This window comes from Strix aluco, chromosome 21 (assembly GCF_031877795.1).
Source record: "Strix aluco isolate bStrAlu1 chromosome 21, bStrAlu1.hap1, whole genome shotgun sequence".
NCBI classification, from domain to species: Eukaryota; Metazoa; Chordata; class Aves; order Strigiformes; family Strigidae; genus Strix; species Strix aluco.
In genome coordinates this window covers 2,558,271-2,576,094 of record NC_133951.1, presented here as the reverse complement: position 1 = coordinate 2,576,094, position 17,824 = coordinate 2,558,271, and the positions used below count along the sequence as shown (strand labels likewise).

At 50.6% G+C, this 17,824-nt stretch overlaps 1 protein-coding gene across 1 annotated transcript in view; it reads right to left on the bottom strand.

Moving 5' to 3' along the window:
• Nucleotides 1-8,555, bottom strand: part of HS3ST3B1 (heparan sulfate-glucosamine 3-sulfotransferase 3B1) — a 30,155-nt gene extending 21,600 nt beyond the window's left edge. The window contains exon 1 of the mRNA XM_074847423.1: nucleotides 7,952-8,555. Within this exon, the coding sequence (XP_074703524.1) occupies nucleotides 7,952-8,403 (452 nt within the window). The 5' untranslated portion in view covers nucleotides 8,404-8,555. The remainder of the gene's footprint in view (nucleotides 1-7,951) is intronic.
• Between the last annotated feature and the right edge of the window lie 9,269 nt (nucleotides 8,556-17,824).

Here is a 17,824-nt window from a genome sequence, read left to right as displayed (position 1 = left end):
CCACACGTAGCAGCCGCGCTCTCAGCCCTGCGTATAAACCAGCTGAGGACCGTGCTCAGCCTCCACTGGGGCCAAAGGGCTGCGACGCGCCCGCTGTTTACTCCAGCACCTCCTGCTTTCATTCCAAGTCTAATACACCTTTTAAAAAAAAAAACAAACCGATGGCATGCCAAAGCTGCAGGCCTTGCCAGTTTTTAAACAAATATTGAATAGCTCAATGAAGCAGCAAAGCACTTTATTAATAAAACGCCGGGGTTTCGTCCTCCCCCTAGTGACGGGAATATCCCTGCACTGAGCCACAGCATCACCCAGGCTCAGCCGCCCGCTGCAGCCCGACAGACCCGGCTCCAAATCAAAAAATATTAATGCAGTTTAACCCCAGTGTAGTGCCAGTGCTTTCTGCTTTTCCCACATTTAATCACTCTTTCTCCAAATCGGCAGTTTTCTAAAGATTTCCTACTTCTCCACGTGCCACTCACCTGGACTTCGTAGACTTTCAAGTTTTAAGAGAAGTTTGCATTCGATACTCAAGACAGGCTGCAAGCTCAGGGCTTTAATATAAAGGTTGTCCAGCTGCTTTATCAAAGTTAATCACTGTAAGGGATTTTGGCTTCTGCGGAGACGTTTTCCTCACTCACAGTCACACGGACACGTGCCGAGGACCTGATCCTGGAGCCCTCCCCCAGGCAGGGCTTTGGACTGCATTCAACAGCCAAGTTCGGGGACCTGGTCCAGTGTTGGCCACCAGCAGGTTGCTGAAGACTCATGTCCTCATCAGAGCCAATTTTTCACATGAAAAGTATATTTTTTAAAGAGGATCGGTGTTTTCACTCCAGCCACGCTCAGTACTGTCGGACCACGGTTGTGGCAACACAGGATTTGGCCTTGCATTCACTTTCAGCAAGGGATGTATAAAATATATACATCCACCTATAATATTATACATCGGCATATAAAATGAAAGCCCATGCACAATTCTCACTTTCTTCTGGAAGAGCTGCCTGCTGCGCTGCCAGAAACGCACACTGGAGGGGAGAGGCCGTGCCAATTCAAGGGAGAGGTTACAACCGCTCGCTTTTATTATAAACTAGCCACTTTGGTGGATTTGCAGAACTCCCCAGCAGTACTAGCTGCAAGGACTGGCAAGATTACAGCTCCGGTCTTACAAATTTTAGCAGCACAAGACTTACAAGAAAGCAAGGACAAGGGAGGACCGCTCCCCTCCAGCCAAGGTTAGCAGAGCCAAGCTCCTTGGGCGATGCTGTACAAAGCCACGCTGAGAGCAGGGTTAGCCACGCGTGGCTCTGCACCCAAGACCGGCTGCAAATTAAATTCTGGGTCAGATCCCTTGCTGCCATAAAGTGCCATGACTCCCCTGAAGCCAGCGCTAAGTCACAGCATCCCTCAGTAGAATGTTCTTTCTCCATCCCTTTTCTGTAGAGCGAGGAGAAAACAAAACCGATTTTGAAGCACACCAGTTCCAGGGCATGTCTGAGGAGGTTAATGCAGATGTAAAGCATTTAGCAGATCACGGCATTATTTTTCTCTAAATAAAGTTCTCTACCCACCACGTGGCAGGGCACTGCCATGCTCACATATTTTAACAGAAGAAATTTAAAAAATTGAATTATTCATTCACTAGAAATCAGTGTGAGGTCTTCTGCCAGCAGCACTTCTACACCTGTTTTCCTCTAACATTTCCACCAGCATCATTTAAACCCCCAGCCACCCAAGTTTCTGATCCTCTCTGAATGACTCCTGAGACAGGAGCACATGTGGTCGCAGAGCCAGGATGCAAAGTCTTGCGGGTCAGCAGCCAAGCAAGCCAGCTCACAGCTTCCCACATGCCCCTCCTCACCCTCCAACAACCCTCGCCCCCTCCCAGTACAAGGACACCACATGCAAAATCACCATCACTGATCCACCTTCCTCCTCTGTCTTCAGAGCTATTACAGAGAGGAAAACCACTATGGGGGATGCTGGAAGCCAACGTGGCACCAGGAGAGGTGTCACTCCTCTCCCCACGCTGTCACTTTTATGGACTGAAGTCTGAGCGGTCGCTGCCATCCCCAGGCAGAGAGATGCTCAAGACAGAGTGGCTGTGCTCTTGACCTTGGCTTCCTCTTCTCATCTGACCCACGGCATGGTGCGATGCCCTTCCTGACGTGTCTCTGGGCACCTTGCAAGCGCCTCCCGTCCAGGAGCGACTCCATAACGGCAAAGCTACACCACCAGTAAACCCCTGCCTTGAATTAACCCCACCTTCCCTCTGAGCCTGCTGATAATCAATACGTTTCATCATGGGAGCCCTTGTTTCCATTAAGAAAGTCAAGATAAGGTCCATTTACTCAGTTGCCTTCCAGCTGCTGCTGGTGACGGCCGCTGGGCTGAGCTCCTTTAAAAAGCACATGGTGTTTCTTGCGAACTAATTAAGAAACACATAGCAAGCTGCTGAAAGACCTGAAATTGCAACTGCGTGGGCAAGCCCCGGTACAGTCATTAGCAGCAAGTCAGGACCCAGCGCAGCACTTAGTCATTTCACAAACCAAGGAAGAAGCCTCTCCTCCAGCCCCTCCTCTCACACCACATGGTGACAACAGGTAGCAGCCGATAGCCCCTGACCTCCTAATTACACCACTGAAATAATGTGCCTGGCTATTTGTTGTTCTTTGAGCCCATATGTTAACTGTCCCGCACAGCCCTGGCCAATTCATTATCCCCTGAACCCATTGATCACCCATGGTCACACCACCAGAAGACATGAACGCTCACACTGAATGATCGCTAAATTAGACTTCTTCCTGCTTGGGATGGATTAATAGCACTGAATCCAGGCTCAAGCAGACAGAGCAGTTTAGCAAGCGAGGCCTGATGGTAAGACAAGTCCATGATCAGGCCAGGTTGGACATACAGCTCAAAAGAACGATGGTTCGGGTAGAGTTTTTATAGCCACCGCATACGGGGCTTGCTGGATGCTTTTAAAAACAAAGCCTTCACTGGAAGCGCCTTGAGGTATCCAAAGCTCGGTGTGTGTTACAGACATCTGCCATGGCCCACTTGAAAAGAAAAAAAACTAATAAATCCCAAACCCAGAGTCGAGCCCGTGGGTTTTCATTCCCATCATTTTCATGCCAAGAAGCAGCACAACGTTCCCCGGCACGCCGCGCGGTGCTGCGCTAACACGATTAGCCAGGCAGATCCACCATCCACATAAGTCACCCCCAATGCATGGTCAACTTTGAAAAGTTCAGCAGCTCAACAGGTGAGGCCATGAAACTCGATCACAGCAGACAATGTCGTCCCCCCCCCCCCAGCGTCGTGCTGGGAAGAACTTGTCACGTGCGTCATATCGGGCAACATGCTTGAAACAGAGCAGCACACTGAAACCCCAGCAACACGAATAATCTTTGCCATCTGTTTGAACAACTCAACCCTCCTCAGATCTGAAGGAATGATCCATGCAAACACAAGGGCCTTGCTGACTGATTATAGCCGCCCAGCCCTTCTTTTTTGGGGCCATTTTCTTTCGAACATTGCACAGCAGCTAAGGCAACGCCATGGGGAGCTGCTGCAACAGCCACGGGGGCACTGAACCCTGTGCACGTGCTGAGGGGACCATTAGAAGTCCCCACTCGCTTAAGTGCAACACAATGCAAAGTCAATAGTTGATTTTAATTTTTTTTTTTTTTTTAACATTGAGAAAGCAAAATCTCAATGGGAAAGCTGCCTGGCAAAGCCAGCCCAGAGAACACAACTGAACTTTAGGATATGCTCGTTCCAACCCAACGCAGCTCATGGGAATGTCCTGGAGGAACCGTTCCTTGCTCAGATACGGTTGTTTGTGCTTAAAGTCCAATTGGGAGAATCAAGCCAGTTCCCAAACTTCCTGGGGCCAGTGAACCTCGCGAGAGCCGGCGGAAACAACACGTTGGGTTTTGCAAGCGCCCGGTTGTGTCCACGCCGACACCTCTGCGCCCCGCCAGGGAGGCTGGGAAGCGTGGTGGTAATTCCGTGGCAGGCATTAAACCCTCGCTACCACCGTAAAGTCTGGATTTAGAGAGGACGGCCAAACACAGGGGTAAAATCCTGCCTTGCTCAAGATCTGCCCTTGGTTCAGCAAGGCTTTCACCCCGAACTTTTTTACCAACATGGCGTTATCCTTCCCCTGCTCCCAGCCTGGCCCGTTGCAGACATCAGCACTGCACTGCTCACACCCACACATCCTTGCGGCAAAAAAGAGGCTCCTGGGGGAAAAATAAAAAAAATTTTTAAAAATGAGGAAGTTTCTCCCAATTCAGGAACTGCTGTGAAGCAGCACTTTGCACATGAAGGTCCCCAACGCTTATTGAGGTGATTGGGCAGTCTAAGCAATGCATGTTTGAAGCTGTTTATTGCACACCACCACACTGGCCCGGATCCTGCTAACCCAAAGCAACCGTAGTCTCAGCATGGAGAATGAATTACGGCAGCTTGGCAATAGCGGGAAGATGAAGTGGGAAGAATTCCCCCCTCCCCGGAAAAAAAAAAATGAGGAAAAAGAGGTCTGCTGTCTGCGCTGTTAGAAGCGGAGGAGCTCGGGCTAGCACTGCTATCGGCGTTACAGCCGGCGTAGCCACGGCACGGCGTTTCCTAGCAAAGGTCTATAGACTCAAAATATAAATCAGTGATGTCGAGTGGGGCTGGGAATGCCCAGCCCACGGCAGAAGGGGCTGGGTACCAGAGCCCACTGGGCCTAAAGTGATTAAAAAAAAAGAAAAAACCTCAAAACACGTAACACTAATGACATGATCTTTTTTTCTTACCTTATGTTAATTATAGAACAACAGGCTTTCAAGTCCCTAGTGTATTTAAAAATGCATCATTGTTGAATGAAATATGAAATAAATTTAAAAAAAAATTGAACAACTGGTTTTCTAGGCTTGTAAGAAACACTTTTTCCCACCCTAACCCATACAGTAAACCCATAAGAGAACAACAATTTCCCAACGGGCTGCCGGGCAGGCTGCTCGCCCAGGCGGCCGCACACAGGCTGCGGAGCTGAGCTCCTCACTGCTGCGAAGAAGAAACTTCTTTATTATCCAAAAATTCCAGGCGCTACTTAAAATTAGTTTGCAATAGTGCCTGGATCCCGTTTCTCCTCTGTCATGGTACATATTTTCACTCGAAGCAGTTAACATGCTGTATTCATTACCGGGGGGAAAACCCAGCAATGTGCGTACAGAAGTTATTTCCATTAGATATCTAGCTATCTCACTATCAAAAAATCAAATTAATTTTTCCCTCTTTTCCCTCTGCTTTTTAGGAACAGTGGTCAGCACCACTTGATGATGTTTTGCCTTCCACACAAAGGAAAAAAAAAAAAAAAGTTTCATTTCACTTGACAGAAAATGGAGCAAGAAAAAAAGTTTGTACTCCTTCCTTCAAAAGATATTTTCTATAGAAGAAAACTTTAGACAGAAATCAGTAGTTGACAGAAATATGATTAAATGCAAACACCCCAAAATATAAGCCCTCCTCGAGCTAAATAAGCAAATTTGTGATGCCTTCTGCCTCTCGTAAATCTGAAAAAACGTTCCATTGGAACACTTCATTATATGGCAGGAACAACTTAAACAAACAAACAAAACCTCCTAACAGATATGACCAAATTTAGCCAGAAGCCAATCGAATAAAATATACTTTCAGTGAGACGTGGGTGAAAAATTGCATCTTCATCTTTCCAAAGCCAAGCAACTGGATTTAAACTGCAAGGACTGGGTGCTGAGGACACAAGTAACTCCCCCAGTTTCAAAGTTCAGTCAATTTGTGCAAAAGCATCTGAAAAAGAGACGAGGCTTGCCCAGCTCACTGCGTGATGGCTGGCACAGCAGCTATTTTATAGCATTTTTAATCTGATTTTATTGGGCCATTAACAAGAAGATACAAACACTTCTCCTTATTGACATTAAGATAATAAATAAAAGCCTCATTAGGGCTTGGAGGAATAAGCATGCTCTCGAGGAGTGCTGAGAAGCCGAGATTCACTGAAGTCAGTGGGAGTTTGGAGCTATATAATATCTGATTTCTAACGCTGAAATTTATAGGAACAAACTTCTGCATCTAATTCAAATTGAAGTTAGAGAGAACGCACAATTACCAAACAACCCGTCGGTTGATTTGAACAAATACATCCTCCCCCCATATATTTTACACCACTCAGTGTTCCCCCCACCCCAGCCGATCGGGGTCCCAGTCCCACAGACAGACAAAACACGCTCCGAATCGTACCGAGGGATTTCAAGACCTTCAGCATCACTTACGCTGGCTGCTTGGGAACGTCACCGTTCAGACCTGCAGATCTGTTGTATTTCAGCTAAAACAGCCCTTTTGCAAAGATACTATTTAATAACGCAGCAGTGAGTTGGCAGGGATAGGGCCCGTGCTGCTTAAGATTAAGCGGCTGATAAGGTGAAACTTTAAGAAGTTACATGCAACTTTGATGCCAGCTTCTCCAAATTTAAAAATAACGTGTAACCCTTAAACACTGACTTTTGCCCACTGCATCTGGGATAACAGATTAATGTAATCATAAGCATTATTCTTTCCTTCTCCCCTTCCACCTTTTACTTGTAAAAGATTAATCAACCATTTTATGGTCTAATTTAGGTGCCTAATTAAAAACAGAGTTCAACACGTACAACACCATTTTGCTAATAAATTCTGACAGGTTTTCTGCTCTGTTATACGTAAGTTCTTCTTTCAAAATGCGAAATTAATATTTTTTTTTTTTAAAAAAACAACTGAATTTATAAAGATTTCATCTTGGTCGCTATGGGACGACACGCTGCATCCTCCACCAAAATTCCAGAATTTCATAAAACGAAAGTGCTTTCAAAAACGACTTCCTCCTCGCCAGATCTTATCCTGCATTCATTTCACTAACTGCTGAGGGATGGCAACATTAAAAAAAAAAAAAAAAAAAAGAGACATAAACCTAATCGGACTTGCAGGGTGGGAGCTGCAAGACTACAAAGAGGTTAAAATTCAGAACTTCACAGCTCGCGTCTAGCTTCAAAGTTTCCACCTCTGCTGCTTTAGTATGCTTGTAAACAGCGGAAAGACATATTCAAAATATTCTGGATAAAGGCACTTTAATCAGAAAAGACTGAAAAGAAACCGAAATGCGGTTCGGGGCCGCCGCGCCGGGCTCGTCCCTCGCACCCGCCGCCTCCCGCACCCCCCAGCCCCCCCGCCCCCAGCCGCCCCGCGCACAATTCTCTCTCCATCCACCCTTGCGGGATGCGATCCTGTAATTTAGAATTTCAGAATTCCCCCCCCCCCCTCCCCTCGCCCCAGTCAAAAAGTTCCACCCGTCCCCACAGCCCGCGTTACCCCACGGCACACCGCGCCGCTCCGGGCCCCGGCGCCAGGCTGGAGATCGCAAGCCCGAGCAATTTATCAGCTCTAAAGCTGATTAGAGTGGCAGGAGAAAGTTAACGGAGGAAAAAAAGAGCGCAATGAAGCGATCGAGGAAGTTTTATGGGGAACGCGGAGCTGTCGCCGCGCTCCCGGACGGGTCAAACCCCGAGACCCGCCGCGCTCCCCGGCCCCGGGGGGGTCCGGAGCGGCCACCCCCCAGCAACACCCCGGCTGAAGGAGAAATACGTGAATGAAGCAAAAGTCCTGGAAGTACAACGAAATAAGAGCGTTAAAAAATATATATAAATTAATATTTAACCTCTAAATAAGGATGAAATACGGTTTGGCTAGCATGAAGCCTGCGAACGCCCAGCCGCCGCTCGGGCTAACGGGGAAAGCAAGTTCCGCGCGGGGTTTGGGGGTTTTTTAGGGGGGATGGGGGTGTATTTAGCGGAACGTCGCCCCGGGCGCTCTCCCGACCGGCTCTGGAGCTCGGACCGGGGACCACCCCCCCCGCCCCGGAGCCCCGCGGTGCCGGCGGAGAGGCGGGTACCTGTACCAGGCGAGTCCCCGCTCGTAGTTGCGGTCGAAGAAGTGGGGCTCGGCGCCGACGGCGCGGACGTCGGGGTGCACCCGCAGGAACTCCAGCAGCGCCCGCGTCCCCCCCTTCTTCACGCCGATGATGATGGCCTGCGGCAGCCGCTTGGTGCCGGAGCCGTTGAAGAAGCTGGAGATGGGGCTGGCGGCGTCGGGCGCTGCCCGTTGCTCCTCCAGGCTGCTCTCCTCGCCCGCTTCCCCCGGAGCCGGCGGCTGCAGCTGGGGAAGCGGCGGAGCGGCGCGGGGCGGGGCGGGGGACCCGCGGGTCGCCAGCCCGGCGCAGGAGCCGGCGCAGGAGTAAAACATATAGAGCCAGAGGAAGAGCATGATGAAGAGCAGCAGGAGCCTCCGCCTCAGCGGCGGCAACGCGACGGGGACATCGAGGCAGCGGTTCAAGCGCTGCCCCATGTGCCCGCGGGCGCGCCGGGATGCATGGCTGGAGCTCGCCCGGCTCGGCTCGGCTCTGCCCGGCGCCGCATGGGCAACCCCGGAGCCTCAGCGCGGGCCCCCCCCCACCCCTCCGAACGCCCCAGCGCCGCTCTCCCGCCGCCGGCAGCGCAGGCAGCGCAGGCAAAGGCAGCGGAGGCGGGCAGCGGGGCCGCCCGACGGGCAGCGCGCTCAGCCTATCACAGCCGCGATGCGCCGCATAATGAGCCGGGCGGAGCGGCCAATGGGGAGAGAGGGGGCGGAGCGGACGGCGGGAGGAGGAGCGCTCATTGGCTGGTGACACGGAGGGGGGCGGTGCCTGGAGCCAGCCCAGCCCTCGGGGTTCGCACCGTCGGGGCAGCGGCCCCGGCGCCCGCCCTGGCCCCGGCGTTGCCATACGGGCCCGCGGGCAACGCCGGGGCCAGGGCGGGCGCCGGGGCCGCTGCCGTCGTGATACGTGGATGGGTGGAACATTTATCGAGGTCCGATCCCTTCTATTAAATCTCAAGTGTACATTCTGCCCAACCAAAGTGTGTCTCCAGCATCATCTAGTGCTGTAAAACCACCAAGAAAGGGACATTTTGAGAGGATTTCAACTTAGAGGCCATGGTGGGGCTCTCAGACACTCTGGCTAATGGCTCTCCCCACCCTGGGTAAGCCAGGCCCCGGACTACAGAATCATCTAGGTCGGAAAAGCCCTGGAAGACCATTGAATTAAATTAAATATTCATGCAGGGAGCACCCTGACTCCTATGGCCTGTGGCTGAGGCACCCCATGCGTTGTCCATCCCGCAGGGCCTGCACTCAAGAATGTTAATCAGCCTCGGCTTTATCCCTCAACAAGATTTAATGACGAAATAGTAAGTTTAATTGCTAGACTAAAGACGAGGGTTCAGAGGTCTACCTGCTGTACAGACACAAAAGAGGACCGTAAGACAAGATAATGCAATTCTGGATTATACCTGTCAATCCGCATTTCCCTCCATTCCTTTAGTGTCTCAGCTAGATTAAGATGACGGCAGCCCAACCTTCCCACCCGGCGGGCATGTCCCGGAGAGCTTACAGCTGCACACCCTGGTGTGATGGCTGCATCTCTCCTCAGGAGGCTGCAGGACAGAAAGAGAAGGGAGGAAGCCCACGTACTCCTGCCTGTCCCTGGCCAGGCTGGGATTTCCCACTCCCCGTCCCCCCATGGCCACAGGGACTTGCCAGCTGGGGGCTGAGCACTGGGACATCACAGCAGTGGGGGCATCTCAGTCATTTCCTCCTCCTCCTCCTCAAAGTATTTGGATTTACCTATTATTGTGATGTGCGTCGGCTGTTTGATGAGCCACACCTCTCGTAGCACTGTATTTTCTGAAATCCCTGCCTGTACAAATACCTGGTGAGATTTGTCACAGTCCACATATCGGGAGCAACACGTAGAGACCAAACACAACCCAACAGCCCACAAAAGCTGAAACAAGAGTGCCTGGCCAAGGAGACCCTTCCCACCACGCCATCAGCTCTGGGACCCTCCTTTCCAGGACCAGATCCTGCCAGCATTTCCCAAGGAGCCGGTGAGGATTTTGCACTCTCCATGGAAGCGCCTTCGTCAGCATTCATCCAACAAGCATGTAACTCGGCAGCCTCGATGCATACATGCAGCTTTTCTACCATGATTTTATTAGAAGATGCATAAAGTTTTGTGCTGAATTAGCCTGCTTTCACAGCACTCTTGCTTTAAGGGCACAGCCAGGTTTTGCTGGAACCCCTACCTTTTATTTTTAACTCTTGCTGCCAAACAAACAGCAAATATTTTACCCACCAAGGGCCTTGATTTTCGTGTGTGTCAGAGGCAACAGCCTAATGCTGTCTTCTTCAGCTATCGGCTTCACATTAATTCATGAAAAGTGTCGTGCAAGAGTGAATTGCTCTGATCACACTGGATATTGTGTGAGCATCTTGTAAAGTAATCCCTGCTACAAACTAGAGTTTACAAACTAATTAAACTAGGCAGACTGAAGGGAGAAATAAGACCCTGAGAGGCGTATGACTTCTCCAAAAGCTGCTCAGTGGGTTAACACAGCGCTAAAAACAGGGTCTGGGCCACCCAAACTCCCATCAGTACCAGTGCCACTGGTCCCCACTCTTCCTGGGCCTGGGTATTTGCAAAGCAGATATTGGGATCTTTTGTGCTTCAGCTACGGAGTCAAACAGCGAACGACCCCCAAGCACTTCTCTGCTGTGAGATGAAATAGATGGCACTGCTGGGCTCTCTGTGGTATGAAGGGTGATACGAGCTGAGCAGAAACACAGTTGCAGGAGGAATCACATTCTAGCTTCCCTCTATGTGCCGGTGAAGCTCTGCCAGCTGGCCCAGACTGGTCATTGTGAAGAGAATTGCAGAGCACACTTCTAGGCAATGCATGAATCACACTTGCGGGCAGCAATTGTTCCACAGGTGACACAGGCTGGCTTTCCTGGACCCAGATTTACTCACCTCTTCACTCGGTGTTTTGTACAGTTCAGAACAAAACCTGCTGCTTATGCGCAGAGGTGGCTCCATTGCACGTTCCTACGCCCATGAGGTAACAGGAAAACCCTTCAGATGGAATAATTCTCCTTGTTCCTTACATCCACCAGCACCAGCCAGGATAACATCAACAAAATGTCACAGAAAGTTTGGTTTAAGCCCTTAATATATGTCAGCTGTAGCTTGTAAAAGTTGGATTGGCTTTTTAAGAAAAATAGCCCCAAGATAGGTTTTAGTGTAATTGTATCTTCAACAGTTGGACGTCAGGAGTTTTCTCCCTAGGAATGGCAAATGGATAAGTGATCAGAAACAGCATCCGAGCAAAGGTAGGCTGAGCCCGCTTAGTCTGAGCTCTCCCTGGAGCAGGGGGTGCCAGGGGGACAGGTTTTGACAAGTGGGTTGGGAACCAGTTGTGGCTCCATCCTCCAGACTAACCCACGTGCCTCCAGCTGGAGGCTGCTTGGTAGGGCACGAGTCTCCTCCATACCTGCTGCCACCTCGAGAGCAGAGCTCCAGCACGGCTCGCACGCTTCCTCTTGGCTCTTGCAATTTGTTTAAGATCCCACATGCAGCAGTTGGGGCAGGAGCACGTGTGTTGTGCCCACTGATGAGGGCAACAGAGCGATGGGGGCTACATCGTGAAGAAACTGGGGTTGGAAAGAAATGGGCACAAACAGAAATGCAAGACTGGGTTTGCTCTGTGCTGTTGCTGCAGAGCCCTTGAATTATAATAGTAGCTGTCTTGCTAGATGGTTAATCAATAAACTAATTGAGCTGCATCAGTATGGTCTCTGGATCCCATTTTTTGATGATTGATTCATTACAAAGACGGCACTGGGAAGGTGCAGCTCCTGACAAGGGGTCGCTTGGCGCTTAGTGGAGCACTGCTGAGATGAGCCTGGAGGGTGCTCAGCTCTGCAAAACATACTTGTGAAAACAGGGCAGAAAGCAGAGAACCCAGCACAACTTCAAGCCCAGATGATCACAGTCCCGAGCGAGGACAGTGGAAAGGTCCGGTCTGCGGGCTCACCTCGCCGGCATTCACCCTGGATGACTCTTCCCAGGCCGTGTGCCCTGCAGCTGCAGTCACGTGCTTTCCAGCATCTCAGAGTCTGACACAAGGCAGCATCGCCCAGTCCCAATCCTATCCTGTTGGCCTGATGCTGAGTTTTACCTTGTTGCTTATCTCTTCCCAACTAGAAAATCCGTACATCCTTTTAGCAAACATTATTTTCCTGCCACTGAACAGGCCAGTTCAGAGATGCTCAGCATCTTCTTTCTTTCCTCTGGAGTAGTAAGACTTGTATGTCAGTGACAGGGCACACACAGTCTAAAGATCTGCAGGACCCACTCCTGCTGGGGCGATATATAGAGGCAGGTAGCCAAAAGCAAGCCAGGATGCTCTTGGTCCCAAGCCAGACAGGATGCCGTTTTCCTGACACGGTCACAGTTCTGTTTGGAGAAAAGTAATTCACCATTTCATGATGTTAATCAAATGCATGTTCATGGGAAAATAAGGCATTCTAGAGCGTTGAACCCTGGAGCGCTGTGACATACAGTGACCTGGCCAGAGAGGAGGTGACCAGCCACCACCACCTCCTCTTTGGGAACATACAGCACCTAGCACACAGAGATGCAGGGCTTTGGTGTGGGGCTTCCGCATGCTCTCGTGTGTCCTCTTCCATACAGAGGTATCTATAATGGGGTTTTTTGTCCTCGCTGGTCTTTTGCTTTGTAGTCTCAGATGCTCCTCAGTCATGGGTCCGTGTCCCCAGCTCTTGTCCCCTTGCAGGGTCCCAGGAAGAGAGAACTCGCATATCGTTATTCCACTTCTTCCACCCTAAAAAGTCCTCTGTGCTGTCCCCCTCTCTTCCTCTCTGCCATGCGGGTACTTTGCAGGGGACCCTGTGGGCTGCAGCTATTTCAGGACAGAGGGAAGCTGATGTATAAATCTAGTGGGTCTGCCAGCAGCCTCCTCTCCTTTTGTACCGCAGCAGCTCCATCACTGCACACATCTGCTGGACTCATATGAATGTCACGATAGTGAGGTAAGAGCTGGGGGAAAGGGCCCAGGGCATTTGGGATTTTGTCCTGAAAAATGCATGTGTTAGTATTAACCCACGGAGACACAGCTTGAGGTGAGTGTTTTGTGGGTCGGGATTGCTGGACCAGCAGCCAGTGACCATCCCAGCTGCAAACAGCCAAATGGTGGGGCTGGGCCACCCCGGGGGTGAGAGGCAGTGGGGTGGCTGTGGGTAGCATCACTGGGACTCAAAACAGGACAGCCACTGGCAGGGAAAGTTCCCAGGGCTTTATGCAATCCCTCTGCACATAAGCCCAAGTGCCACCTACTGCTCTTGAGCCTCAGAAGTGGCTCCGTAACCACACCGGTGTGCAGGGACATCCCAGGGACATCGCTGCCTCTTGCAACACTTTGCTGCCGAGTCCCGGGCGTGCTCCCACCGGGGCAGCGGGCAGCACCGCTGTACAGATGTAAGAGGAGATCTTGTTTCTCTCAACCTGAAACCATTTCCTTTCCCTCACTGCCCTCCCTCCCCTCACCCCCTAATTTGTCCCTGGGGTTTTAATATCTATTTCTCCAAGTGCCACGGGCCAAATTTACTGCCCGCATAACTCCAGCGACTTCAATGGAGAAGAGCGTTTAGGGTGCTCCAAGGAGGCATAAGTGGGAGTGATGTGATGGAATTGAGTAAAGGAAAATATAGTCTGACTGTCAAGAAGAGTTTCCTACCAGTGAAATCTATAGACTGTGGAAGTTTCCCATGGGAACAAGCAGAAACCAAGTTGCTGAAGTCATTTTATAACAGCACAAGAGAATAGGAAATCAGCCCAGTGACTGGCCAAAAGGAAAGGCGAGATGACATAATGCTACTTCTCCTTCTCTAATTTCTGTGGCTGCATTGCTTTGTCCATGGAATGATTTTCACACAACTGGATTTCTCCTTGTTTTCTGAGCGATGCGACGGCCCTTGCTGCTTCTGGAGAGGTTTCAATTCCTCCGCTAAATTCTGTCCTGGATTAAAGCGATACGCACTCCAGCCCCCGTTAGTCCTCCTGTTATTGCTGCTGCTTGCAAACCTCTTCTGGGGTCTTTTCAAGCTTCTTCCCTGACTTACCTGAGTCTCTGGCTCCAGTTCTGTTCTTATGTAGCTGTACAAAATGCGTCAGCCTAATTTGGGGATAGTGGCAGGGCTCATCCAGGCCAACACAGAGGCTCGCCGGGCTGCGGAAGCTATCAGACATGGATCTGTAACTTACTGGCAGTCAGGACAGAGACCAGGGGTGGAAATCTTCCTGTCTTCAGGGATCTTTCTGGTAGATTCCTGGTGATCATCTGCTGGAAAATCACAAAAGCGATTAGCACATGGTGAAACACTGCTTTCCCTGGTGACTTTTGGTTCTGATAACTACTGCCTGCCTATTTTGGGCTTTGTGTGTAAAACCAGGTCTGCACATGCAGCGGGCATGGCCAGCTACCACCCAGCGGCTTTTGCAATCTCTTGCCCACGGAACTTCCGAATGTATTTATGAATGACTTAACATTCGCTCACCGTCTCGACATTAGCAACTTAAAGCGCTACTGCTAGCAACCTCCTACCTCGCACATTTCCCAGATAATTACAGATTAGAACCGGCTAATTTTTATTTTTGTAAAGCTGTCAGAGATCTATGTTTGTTATTATTGTCTCCTAGGTTGCCAGTTGCATAAATACATATGTAAAAACCCCTTTGATCTCTAAGTATAATGACACAGATTTATCAAATGTTTGCCTTTTTCTGTCTCTTTGAAAAGGCTGATTTATGGAGTGCAGTCCCTACCTCCCTTCCTCTCTTGAAATATGAAGTGTTTGTGAGCAGCCAAGGTAATATTTAATATCCTGCCAAGAATCCTTTGCACTTCCTAACAAATGAACTACAACCTAACCAAATGGTTCACATCTGTTTAGCCTCTTCTCCTTTTTAACTAAACAAATTAGCATTAGAATACCTGGGAGGCACACAAAGTCCCTTTCTAGATGACAGAACACAGACAATTATTAGCAAGGGGAGTAACTGTACTGAAAGGAGCAGGCAAGGACCTAGCAGATGTTTTCACATCTCCTGTAGTGTCCATGAATGACCTGCATCACAGCGGACATGCTGCCACGGCCTTTTGAAGTGGGCGAGGAGTCCATTCACAGTCCCCCCTTCTGAATGAAATTAAAGGCAGTGGCCTCAGCTAGTTAAATGTTTCATTTAAACCGCTTCCAACAAAGATAAGTTTTGCTGGGTGTTTTCTTCCCCCCGTAAATGGCTAAAATAAAGAGCATTGCCCCACTCCTCCCCACCCACATGCCAAGTGATGTGTCCTGCTCAGGAGGCAACGGGCAGCTCTGGTTTTATTTCTGTTTTGAGCAGTGGGTTCTCATCCCAAGAGCATCAAACCACCCAGCCTCACTGCCCTTTCTCTCTCTGAAATAAGGTATAATGGGTTATTGGGGTTTTAGGAGACTCGCAAGGTGCAAATGAACATCTGCAAAGTATATTTTGGATTATTACAGGCTTCTACAGTCTACACATAGGCAATTACAAACTCACACCCCTCCAACTACGCGGGGCCTTTCAAGCACTCCTCTTCCCTCTGGAGTCTCAAACACCTTTTAATCAGAGGTTTAGGAGCAGGTTTTGGGGCTGAGGCAGGGTGGGATGGGGTGAGATGGGCTCTCTGCTGAATGCTCATTTAATTGGATTCATCGCTGGAGGAGGGAGCCAAACGAAACACACGTTTTATTAGGGCTAACACTTAGCTTTTGTTGTAAATGTTTTGAAAAAGAAAACACTCTAAAGCCTTACAGAGATACTGCTGTTAATATATCATCCGAATAACAAGTGATTAAAACCAACAACAGCTACTATGAAAATGTGGCTTTGTAGCACTGGACCGCATGGGACGCAGCAGGGAAAATCATTATGAACACACCAGCGGGGTGCAATTATAAATAAAAACAGCTCTGTAAAGGCTACAAAAGCAGCAATAATCAGTCCGGTCTGTGGTTTAGTAAGGGCTAAAGACACTTACGGAAGGTGCTATTTATTACCAGAGACAGGGACACCGCTGCATTAAGGGGTGCAACTTCAGGATAAGTCAACAGAGGGAGTTCACCGCCATCGCGGCCAAGCGACTCGCAGCCTGCACCTCCCTGCCAGCGGCCCGGGTGGCTGCATGTCCGTCTGTCCGTCCATCCAGCATGGCCTCCATGCAGCCCCCACTAGAAGCAAAGCATTCGAAGGGCCGGCGGTGCTGGAGCAGGCTCGTTGGCTCCGAGCTGGGCAGTGAGACGGTGTCTCCGGCACAGGGCACAGGTCCGAGGCCAGAGCCCAGCAAGGCTGAGCCCTGCAGGTAGTTCATACCACTGTGATCCTTCCCGCGCGCTGGCTCCTCATCTCACCCACGGGCAGCGTGGGAACATCCCCACGGAGCAGCCCTTGCAGGAAGCCCAGCGAGGCTGCTCCCGAGTGGGAGCCTGGGGTGTATCGCCTCTCCTGCCAGCCCTTGCTCCCGCTGAAAGCCAAGTGCACCTAACAAGCAGACAGGGGCCCTAAGCAGCAGGCCAGGGGCATCAGACGGGGGAGAAGAAATCTAAACAGTATTTCTCTCTGCTGCTGGGTGACTATGTGGCCCCAGGCATCCCGCTTCCCCTCGGCATGCCTCCGTTCCCCTTCTGCGCTGGCTGGGAGCGGTTCGGTGCAGGGATGGCCAAGGGGCAGCGTGTTGGTCACCCAGCCCCTCGGCTGCTCTGCGGTGTGACTACCGGTACGAACCTCCAAGTTCAGCTGATAAACTCAGGCTGTTCCCTTCCCCGGTTTGGATGCCATCCAGCAGCTCCCCTGGAAGCACAGCGGAAATGCCTTAATCACCTCGTTTGCGTCTCTGTTTCAAGTTTAATTTGATACAGTGCCTCCTCTCCCTAGCCAAAAAAAAATCCCAAACATCTCCCAGCCTTCCTCGGCAGCACAAGTCTTGATCTTTCTCGTTGCTCAGAAAACGAAAGGCAAGGCCCTGTGCCAGCTGCCTCTTTATAAATGAGCTTCAACTTCTGTGTGCCCGTCTGCATCTGGGCAGCCAGTCCCCGCGCCTCGGGATGAGAGGGTCCGTGGCAGAGCCCATCCTGCCTGGCTGGAAGCTCTGTCCTCCCCTGGCACCACGGTCTGGGCTCTACCCCACCCCACCCACAGGGGTGCATCTTTCCTTCTTCCCCCTTCTTGCTTTTCAGAGGAGGAAGATGGGCAAGATGTCCCTACTGGTCCCAGTCAGGGCCAGTTCAGTCAGTCTGGGAGATTGGAGCCCTTCTGTTTCAAATCACTGAGGGCAATTCCTCAAAGTCTGTGTTTAAGCAAAGACAGTCCGGCCACAGAGGCAGTTTAGACAGGTACAAGCAATGCATTTTATAGCACGTATTTCATGAAAAATATGTATCAAAGGAAAGCTGTAGTTACAATAGAAAGTGTTAAAAAGGGGCACAAGGGACAGAAAGGACCTTGCCATGTGTCCAAGGGGATAAAAACCTCAACCACCAAACTGCCCTGGGCTCTGGGGCCACACACACTTCAGAGACACATGAAAACCTCCCTTTGGGTGTTGCACTCTGCCTCGCTCGATAGGCAGGACTGAACCAGGGCTCCTAGAAAAATGGTAATAGAGGTACGAATTTAGGGCAGCTTTGCCAGCTCTAGCAGGGACAGCCAGGCATCCTCCTTTCTAGGCACCTCTTTTAGTCCTTGTGCTCCCCTAAAGCACAAGGCCTGTGGCAGCATCTCCCCGCCAGCTCCCCAGTACGGTCTGTACCTGTCATGCTCAGAGCATCTTCAGAGGTATCAGAAGCAACG